The following is a 10,466-nucleotide window of genomic DNA, read 5'->3' on the forward strand; positions in this document are numbered from 1 at the left end:
CCCCTAATTTATATAGTAATATTTTTAGCTATACCTTAACCATTCTACTAAAATTTACCTAACCAGTCCTAACATATTGTAACATGATTAGCTAACCAATTATATTCCACCACCTTAATTAATTTACACCCAGCAAAATTAATTATACAGCAGACAGAAACAATTACAGAACCAGACAGAGACCATGCAAATAAATATACAAAACAATACAGAAGTGAGGATATCACAACTACATCTATACAGACATAAGGGTTTTCCAGCTGTGCCTATTGATAAGTGAGTTCTTACCAGACAGAAAACTATCAAACTAAATTTCCTTTTACATGTTCCTTTCTCTGGAGGTGATAGATTGAATCACCTTTCTAACGGCCCCAGATTGCCTTATTTCAATATGACTAAACAGGGCCTCAGACTGTCACAGTGAGAGAAGGCCCTTCCACAGATAGACAATGATTTTGATTCTTTCTTTTACACCTCTATAACTAGCTAAGTGATGAGAATACAACTAAATTCTTAAAGTATAGGCCTTTGCAGACAGGCCTGACTATCTATATCCTAACACCGAGTATGTGGTTCTGAAATCTACAGCTTGAAATTTTGACTCTGCCTCTCGGGACACCAGCTCTGTGACAGGCTCCTGGCACTGCACTTCAGCAGTGCCCTTTCTGCCCACAGTGGGACATATGCCAACCCAATAGGAAAAGCAGAAATTATTCCATCAGTGGCAGCCACAATAGCACCAGACCCAAAATAGCTTCCCAGAAAGAGAGAGGCAGATTAGGTTAGACTAGCCTGAAAGAGAGTGAAACTCCAGCTGACAATTGACAGGTGTCCGTCTGTGAGGAGGGATTATAAACCCCCGGAGTGAGCTCTCTAGCAGCACTCTGAGGCAGGGCATACAGCTGCACCACTTGGGAAACAACCTCATCTCTGCTTTTCTTTTTTTCAAGCACCAACAAATTATGGGGCTCAGTGATGACGAATGGCACCATGTCCTGGGCATCTGGGCGAAAGTGGAACCAGACCTCTCGGCCCATGGACAGGAAGTTATAATCAGGTAGGCATGAAACTGGTGATGGAAGTGCGAGAGAGAGCATGGCTCAAGAGCTTGGTGCACTCGACTTTATGACTAATCTGCTTCTGAGCATCCCTTAGAGCAGGGGCGGGCAAACTTTTTGGCCTGAGGGCCGCATCGGATTTCAGAAATTGTATGGAGGGCTGGTTAGGGGAGGCTGTGCCTCCCCAAACAGCCAGGCGTCGCCCGGCCACCACCCCCTCTCCGACCCCTCCTGCTTCTTGCCCCTGATAGCCCCCCAGGACTCCTGACCCATCCAACCCCACCCCTGTTCCCTGATGACCCCCCCCCCGGGTCCCTGCCCATCCACCCCCCTGCTCCATCCACCCCCCCAACCGCCCCCAGACTCCCTGCCCCTAACTTCCCCCTACCCCATCCAACACCCCCTCTTCTTCCTGACTGCCCCCTGGGACCCCTGCCCCATCCAATCACCCCTTCTCCCTGCTCCCTGACTGCCCCCAGAACCCCTGCCCCTGACTGCCTCCCGTCGCCCCATCCAACACCCCCTCTCCTTCCTGACTGCTTCCTCCCCCCCACCCCGGGACCTCTGCCTCATCCAACCACCCCTTCTCCTTGACCGCCCCGGAACCCCTGCCCCCATTCAACCCCCGTTCCCTGCCCTCTGACCGCTCCGACCCCTATCCACACCGCTGGCCCCTGACCACCCCTGAACTCCCCTGCCTTCTATCCAACCCCCCTCCCCCACTCCCTGCCCCCTTTCCGTGCCGCCCATTTGGAGCCAGCCACACAGCACAGAGCATCGGTTCAGGCCGGGCTCTGCAGCTGCACTACCCCAGGAGCTCGCCACCCAGAGCATTGTGCCAGTGGCGGGGCGAGTTGAGGCTGCAGGGGAAGGGCTGGGGGCTAGCCTCCCTGGCCAGGAGCTCAGGGGCTGGAGAGAACGGTCCCGCGGGGCGGATGTGGCCCGCGGGCTGTAGTTTGCCCACCTCTGCCTTAGAGGTTTACCGGTGAGAAAGCGAGGTGGGTGGTTGTGTCTCATTACCCCTGGGGCTTTCATTTTCTCTAGAGTTTGTTTGAATTGACTTCTTTCTTTATTGATCATTTCTAGGGCAGTGGGTTTCCCGTCACTCTGGTTTCTGGGTTAAAAGCTTTAACTTTTTAAGGTAAAAAAAAAAATTAAAAAAAAAAGTTTGGGTTTTGTCACTCCCTTTGCCCTGATCAGCCAACCCACTAATGAACTTGAACTCCAGGTCCCCACTGACAGAACACAGTGAAGCAAAATGTTGGAGTGAGGTGAGTGTCCCTCCTGGGCCTTCCAATTCCCTGAAGTTGGCCCATCAGGAGGTAGGGAGGGGAAACAGCACGGGAGGATACAAAGAAAGGGATGGTGGGAAGAGATGAGAGAAAAATTGCACGTAACCAATTTTCATCAAATTTGCTGTGATTACCTGTGATTTCCGCTCCACCAAATTTCACATGCTGAACCCCCCCGAATCATTTCTTTCTGTTTCCTCTTCGGTAGTCTCTTCCAGCCTGCCACAGCCTCAGGCCAAACCCTCTAGAAATGTGGGCGGTAGGAGCCAAGCTCTTTTCAAAGCCCAGCTTGAGTCTGTGGTCTGAGATGGGGCACTTCCCCCTCCCCCTCCTCCACTGGAGTGTGTGATTCTGAGGTTAGGGTGGGAGTTCTCCCCGAGCCAAGCTCCAGGGAGGCCCCACAATACTGAGTCTTTGACCATCTGGTGATGGAGCAGTGAGTAGCATTTCAATGGCCTTGAGGTCCCCCCCAGTGGGATGGGCATGTTGGGTTTTGATTCCCCTGGGCACCTGTTTCAAGTGACATACACCATGAGCTTTAACAGTAAATTAAGATCCCCTTTATGTATCAGTTCTGCCTGCCCAATTTCAGAGGTCACCAATCCCCATAGGTGCATGCTAAAAAATGCTGCACATAAACATGTTCTTGGTTAAGTTGCTTTGGGTGCTTTACTTGTGTAATGGTGAGGTCATCTTAACTAAATGTGGCGCCAATGACATGTTGTTGATATTTTAAGCAGGGGCTGCTACCAGATTTCTCCCTTAGCCGGGGCTAAATCCCATGTACCAGAGGTATGGCGTACACTTGCAAGGAGAGGACGTGGTGCAGATGACTGGAGAATCTATCGATCTGCTTCCCCTCTTTGAATGAGAATGTTTTCTTTTAAGCATAGCTAAGGAGGGGAGCAACATTGCTTGGCAAACCCATACTCTGTGCCCTTCACTGGAAAGGTCCATTCCTTGCTCTTGAAAAATATCCTGAGTATAGTATTCTTGTATGACAATTTTTGGTTCTGGTAGTGGCCACGGTATGTTGGACGCTTTTCAAACAGAAAAGAAGGAATTGTCCTTACTCCAAAGAGCTCACACCCGAAAAGACAGACAGAGGGAGGGTAGGGGAAATGAATACAGCATAAACCAGAGGTGGGCAAACTACGGCCCACAGATCACATCCAGCCCGTGGGGCCCGGCCCCAGTGCTCCTGGCCCGGGAGGCTAGCCCCCGGCCCCTCCCCTGCCGATCCCTCTCCCCTGCAGCCTCAGCTCACTGCGCTGCCGGCGCAATGCTCTGGGCGGCTGGGCTGCGAGCTTCTGGGGCAGCACAGCTGCAGAGCCGTGGCCTGACCCGGTGTGCTGTGCTGTGCGGTGGCGTGGCTGGCTCCAGCTGGGCGGCACGGCTGACTGTCCTGGTAGCTCTGGGCGGCGTGGCTGTAGCACCGCCAGCCACCGGTGCTCCAGGCAGCACAGTAAGGGGGCAGGGAGCAGGGCTGGGGGTAGGTTGGATAGAGGGAAGGGGAGTTCGGGGGGTTGGTCAGGGGGTGGGGGTGTGGATAGGGGTCGGGGTGGTCAGAGGGCGGGGAACGGGGGTTGAATTGGGGCAGGGGTCCTGGGGGGCAGTCAGGAAGATGGGGGGGTTGGATGGGGCAGCGGGGGGCCAGTCAGGGCTAGGAGATCCGAGGGCAGTAAGGAGACAGGGAGAAGGGGTGGTTGGATAGGGCAGGGGTCCTGTGGGAGCAGTCAGGAATGAGAGGAGGGGTTGGATGGAGCGGCTGGGGGCAGTCAGGGGTGGGGGTTCCAGGGGTGGTCAGGGAATAGGGAGCAGGGGGGGTGGATGGGAGAAGAGGGGTTGGATGGGACAGGAGTCCTGGGGGAGGCTGTCAGGGGACGAGAAGCAGGGGGGGTCAGATGGGGGCAGGGGCCGGGCCACGCCTGGCTGTTTGGGGAGGCACAGTCTCCCTTACCTGGCCCTCCATACAATTTCTGAAACCCGATGCGACCCTCAGCCCAAAAAGTTTGCCTGCCCCTGCCAGAAACAATAAGAAAAGATGTGGCTATATTCATGGTGGTGTATAGCCACATCTTGGCAATACAGTGTTTTAATAACATAATGGGGAGGAAGTGCAAGGGGTGTTTGTTTTTTGCACAACATACATAGATTATCCCTCACTACCCCAAGACCTAATCAGCCAGCTGGTTTCGTGTAGAAATCAAGAGGGATTTGAATACAGGGAGGCCTTGCAGACTTCTGTTGGCATAGTCGTGTGTCCAGCTTGTGCTAAGTGAAAGAGCTTGTAGGTAGATACCCCCTGGAAATATTTTTGACACTTAATGCAGCTGGACCCATTTCAAGCAAAACAAAAATTTCTCTTCAGAGGTATTTTTAGGAGTCCAAAAGATGCATCATCTTTGGCAGGCATAATTTAGCCATAGCCAGACAGAGGGTGAAGGGAGACCGATTACAAGCATAGAAATGATCATAACCTTTCTTCCAATGTAGCGGTGGCATTTTAACAAAGCTAATTGGTCCTGATAGGCTCCTTACATTGCACTGGGTGGAGAGTGTGTCTGCAACAAATTGCTTCGCTTATCAACTGCAATAGCATATCGTTCAAATGATACTAAGCGAAGCAATTCGTTGCATGTCCTTCCCTAAGAGAGACCTCTGTGCCAGTCGTTTCTTTCTGAAACAAACCAGGTCATGGGGAAGAAACAAACAAGGAAAAGACACATCTTGGTACATGTAGTACCCGATAAAGGACAAAATTGACACAGACATCCTTTGTTCTGGTGCCTTCTTAAATGAAAGCTTTGTAAAGAATGGTCACCCACATAAAGAATCTTTTTGCTGCAAGGCTGTTCCTATTATCCATATACTCGGGGTGTTTGTCAATTTAATCTAACTAATATAATGCTGTGGTAAGACTGAGAATCTGGCACGAGACTGAATGGCCCATAGAAGCTGAACTCCCTTCTTACTGCCCTCTAAGGGGTCTCTAGTTAAAGGTGGCAGGACTGGCATACCGGCTACTGGCCAATAGTGTCATTCCACATGGCAGTCAAACATGGTGGCCATCACGTTGTGAGAGATGGTCTGGTGGTGAAGGCACTGGACTCAAGAGATGTGGGTTCAGTTTCTGGCTGTACCACAGACTCTTTGGCCAAGTCATTTTACCTCTCTGTGCCTCGTTTCCCCCTTGTGTAAAATAAGGATACAAATATTTTTTGCCTCTTCTTTATTTGCCTCGTTTATTTGGAGCGTATGCTCTTCAGACCAGGGATGGCCTCTTTGTCTGTGTCTGTACAGTGCCTAGCTCAATGGAGCCGTTATCTCAGTGCTACTGTGCCACAAATGATACATGATTCTTAGGTACGATACAAATAAATAATAGTAATGTGAGCCAGTACTCCCCTTTCATTGTCACTGCAGAACGTGGGGCAAAAGTGACATTTCCTTTGGGATTGGCTGCCTGCAGTATCACCCCCCACCCCCTTGCCCCCCTGTCTCCAACCCCCAGTAAATTCAGCAGGGGAGGGATGGTGACAGGTCTGGTTTTTAACCACCTTCCCACCATCTCCATTTCAGGAAACAGAGCTCCTGTTTGTAGCTTTGGATGGTGTGGGAGACTTGCCGGCCCTGGGGATGGCTGCAGACCTTGTGCTCCTCCAGCTCTTGTTACCCAGTTGCTCCCAATTCTCTAACAGTGCACAGCGGCAGAACCGCGGTGTCAGATATCGGGCTTAGCTGGTGGATGGGTGAGAGAAGTGGTAGGAATTAACACACACTCTCTGCCATGGTGTTGGGAGTGCTGACTGCTGTCTCTACACACACACACACACACACACACACACGACTTTGTGGCACAGCACCTACACCTCTCAGTCAAAGGGCTTTTAGTAGCACCTTTGGCCATTGTATTTAAGTGCTGTACATGGCTCTGGGGGGAGATGTCTAACATTGTTCCCTCCTGGTCGATTTAAGAGCCGCGCTGATGGGTTCAGATGGGAACTCAGAATTTAATGGCTCATGGAGCAGAGTTGAAGAAGCAGCCAGGGCATTAAATTGTATGAATCCTCAGAGCCCCATGGCAGGTGAGGGAAGAAGGGTTTTCTCAGACAAATGTCAGTCACTCCGTCGTGTCCCGGCTGACCCTGTGCTCCTACCCTGATCCTAATACACTGGCACAATCCCAGGTGACTGGTGCCAAAGGGCTAAACAGCTGTGAAAAACAAGTGAGATGGGCACCTGCTCTGTGGCATCATTTGAAAACGTTAAGTGCACTGTCGGCCTGCATCTCATGGAGAGAGATGGAAAAGGCTGGGTTTGGTCATCTTAGAAAGGAGACAAATACAAGAGAACAGGATTAAATGTTATAAAATGATGCTTGGTCCAGGGGAGGAGCTTCTGTTCTCCCTGTCTCATAACATAAGAACAAGGGGATGTGCAATGAAATGTAAAAGCAGCAAATTCAAAGTGGAAAGAAGGTAATACTTTCCCACACAATGTGCAATTAGACTGTGGAACTCACTGCCACAGGATGTTGTTGAGGCTAAGAACTTAGCAAAATTCCAAAAGGATTAGGTATTTATATGGACAACAAGAATAGCCTGAGTTGTCAAAGGTATTACTGAAAACTTGGAAAAGATCTAAAACTTCATGCTTCAGTACACTGGAATTAGTGTACTGGGGGTGCTGCCGCACCCGTTGGCTTGAAGTGGTTTCCATCATATCCAGGGTTTACAGTTTGGTTCAATGGCTCTCAGCTCCCCTACTATACAAATTGTTCCAACACTCCTGCTTCAAGGGTCAGACTAATCTCAAACAATTGAGGGCTAGGATGAGACCTTAATGGGAGGCAAATGATCCCATATCTGCTTTTTTTGTGCGGTTCTTACACTTTCCTGTGCAGTATCTGGTTCTGACCACTATCTGAGAGTATGTCTACACTGCAATCGGCGGTATGATTGCAGTGTGCATAGGGATACCTGAACTCTAGCTAGCTTGGATACCAGAGCAGCAAAGCCATAGTCGCATGGACTGAACAAGCCTACCAAGAACCCTGGTTAATTACTTGGATGGCTAGCCCATGCTGATGTCTGTTCTACCTCAGCTTCACTGCTCCAGTACCCAGTCTAGCTAGATTCAAGCTAGCCTGGGTATGTCTACTTGAGCTGCAATCATGCTGCAGTGTAGAGATCAGTACGATACTGAACTAGATGGACCTTGGGTTTGATCGAGTCTGGCAATTCCTATGTTTTTTTTTCCCCATCCCACCTTTGCACCTCATGGGTTCCCTGCCTCTGTTCACAGACTCTTTCAGGTTCACCCCGAGACCCAGGAACGCTTTGCCAAGTTCAAAAACCTGAAGACAATCGATGAGCTGAAGAGCTCCGAAGAAGTGAAGAAGCACGGCACCACCGTCCTTACCGCCCTGGGCAGAATCCTGAAGCTGAAGAACAATCATGAACCGGAGCTGAAGCCGCTGGCAGAGAGCCATGCCACCAAGCATAAAATCCCTGTCAAGTACTTGGAGGTATGGGAGTTGGAGCGGGTTCCTTGGGTGAGAGGGGGTTCAGTGTGTGTAGAGAATATGGGCTTGAGTGGGAGGGTGGGTTGCACCTCTGTTCACTGATGTCTAGTTGGACTTGTATGAGCTCTGTATGATGTAGGAGACCACTGTAATATTGGGAGGCTCAGCTCCTGGTATGTGAGTCCCCGTGTTTACATTGCTCACATGCAACCCTTAACAATAACAAACCAGTGGGTGTAGCACCAGCACCCGTGGGAAACCAGATCATATTAGAATCTAGTGAGTGACAGCACCCAAGGGACTTCTTTGTATTACAGCAGCACCTGGAGGCCCCAGTGAAGATCGGGGACCTATTGCGCTAGGCACTATACAAATGCAGAGGGAGAGTTTACAGTGTAAATGGACAAGGCAGACAAAGGATGGGAGGGGAAGTGACTTTCCCAGGATCATGACAGATCCAGGACTAGAACCCAGGTGTCTCCCAAGTCCCAGCCTAGTGCTCTATAGGCCACAATGCCTCTTGAATGGCTGAGGGAAGGACTACTGAATTCAGTCCTAGGACTTGTCTATGCAAACACTTAATTTGTGGCCAGCTGGAGCATAAATCTATCTTGCCGTAGCTTGCCACGCACTAAGTGCCTGTAGGCACCCTGCTGCCATGCACCAAAAGCTCCCTAGTGCACTTTGATCTACTCCCATTTCAAAGCGGGGTAGATCAAAGCACACTAAGGAACATTTAGTGTGCAGCAACTGGGCCCACATGGACACTCAGTGCACAGCAGGATAGTGCAGGGTAGATTTACACCTCCGCTTGCTGCAAGCTAAGTGTTTGTGTAGACAACCCCTAAGATGTCATTTCCACTATCTGCAAACAATTTTTTACTTTGCATTTACTGAAAGGTCCCTACTGTGAGTGACGCTTACTTGTCCCTTTTCCTTCCCTCCCCCCCCCCACCTCTCCTTCTTGACAGTTCATTTGTGAAATCATTGTCAAGGTCATTGCTGAGAAACATCCCTCGGACTTTGGGGCCGATTCCCAGGCTGCGATGAGGAAGGCCCTGGAGCTGTTCCGAAATGACATGGCCAGCAAGTACAAGGAGTTCGGTTTCCAGGGCTAGCGTGCACACGAGGTGACACCTCCATGGAGGCCCAGCAGTGCATCTTAGAATAGCTTCCTAAGCCCCGGTTTGGGTGCCTCTTAAGTGACCATCCAAAAAGCGAGGGGGCGCTTTTGATTAGAGCAGCGTTCAATCTCTCACCAAAGAGAGGCGCTCACAGTGATATCTGGCTTCACCTAGAGGAGAAATAATCTGTTTTCTTAGCAAAATAATGTATTTGTTCATTAAGGAATGACCTGAGACCTTCTCCCCTGAGCTCGGCCTCAAAGACCCTATCTCATAGCAGAGCCAGCGAGTAGGAGAATGTTTAGGAATAGATGCCTGAGAATGTGTGTGGGAGAGAGAAACTGGGCTTGAACTGAGAACTCTCCTGCCCGCTGCTAGAATTGACACCACAGCTGGACCCTGATGGACAGACTTGGCCAAGGTCTCCAAAAGGAACTTGGGGTTTTAGGTGCCCCACCGGAGATGCCATAAAGTGGCCTGATTGTCAGGAAGTGCTGAGCTCCTGCCCTCTGAAAATCAGGTCTCCGTAAGGTGTCAAAGTCACTAGTTTGGAAGAACTTAGCAGCCTCACATGAGCCACCAAAGGAGTGAATGAGCTGTGGGGAACGTCCCACTTCCCCCTAAGGGGGGGTGACAGTCTCTCAAGAGCAGGGATGAGACATGTTAGCAGGTTGCAGTGGGGAGCTTGCAATGGTATTATGCCAATTCTGGGGATGAGCACAGCCCTTCAGCCTCTGGGGACTGGCAAGTGTGTCGCTAGTTGGTAAACTCTCATTAGCCAAAACTCTCAAGAGAAAGTGTAGGACTCCCTTGATCCCCAGCAGCTGCTGCTACGCATTTGAATTTCCATCGCATTGGGTGGTGAATAGTGTGTTTCACAGTAAATAAATATGCTTGCTGTACCGGAGTCTGTGTCTGCTTCTTACTTTTGAGAAGTGCCTAGGTGAGAAGCATGGGAGGTGGAAAAAGGAGAGTGTAGCAAACATCCAGCATTTCCTCTCTGTGACCATCACAGGACGCTGCCCCTGTGGTACCACTCAACGTCTTGAGATGCACTTGGAGTCTGTATGGTATAGCAGAAATCAGGCTGCCCTATGGAGGAATAAAAGGCCCTTATATCTGTGTATGTGGGAAGACATCCTCAACTCCATCATTGCTCAAATACCAGCACAGATTCACAGGCTCATTGGCCTTTAAAACTCCACTTCAGCTGAATTCTGGGTCCCTGACTGCGCTGTGTGGTTTCCTTGACCAAACTCTGTGGCCCCTGCTGGGCTGGGGATTCTCCTTGGCCCAGCATGGTTTCTTCCTTTCACAGATGCTTGGTTGGTGCTGCTTCTGCAGGGAACTGAGGGTGACACTGTACTCTATTTTCTAACGGCAGCACGTTTCTTGTGTAAACTGAAACATGGCAACAAAAGAAATGCAACTCCTAGTTCAAGAGGGCGATAGAGGGATGTAGCTG

At 50.3% G+C, this 10,466-nt stretch overlaps 1 protein-coding gene across 1 annotated transcript; it reads left to right on the forward strand.

Moving 5' to 3' along the window:
- Positions 1 to 829: 829 nt before the first annotated feature.
- Positions 830 to 9,908, forward strand: MB (myoglobin). Its single transcript, XM_054032454.1, has 3 exons — positions 830 to 1,057; positions 7,658 to 7,880; positions 8,849 to 9,908. The coding sequence occupies exons 1-3, from the start codon at positions 963 to 965 to the stop codon at positions 8,993 to 8,995; spliced, it is 465 nt and encodes a 154-aa protein (XP_053888429.1). The 5' UTR covers positions 830 to 962; the 3' UTR covers positions 8,996 to 9,908.
- Positions 9,909 to 10,466: the final 558 nt, after the last annotated feature.

This window comes from Malaclemys terrapin, chromosome 1, assembly GCF_027887155.1.
Source record: "Malaclemys terrapin pileata isolate rMalTer1 chromosome 1, rMalTer1.hap1, whole genome shotgun sequence".
Classification (NCBI taxonomy): domain Eukaryota; kingdom Metazoa; phylum Chordata; order Testudines; family Emydidae; genus Malaclemys; species Malaclemys terrapin.

Excerpts from the sequence above, each read along its gene's own strand:
- MB (XM_054032454.1), top strand. The coding sequence starts at position 963 with ATGGGGCTCAGTGATGACGAATGGCACCATGTCCTGGGCATCTGGGCG. Across the intron at positions 1,058-7,657 it reads GGACAGGAAGTTATAATCAG|ACTCTTTCAGGTTCACCCCG; the intron begins GTAGGCATGAAA and ends CTCTGTTCACAG. Across the intron at positions 7,881-8,848 it reads TCCCTGTCAAGTACTTGGAG|TTCATTTGTGAAATCATTGT; the intron begins GTATGGGAGTTG and ends CCTTCTTGACAG.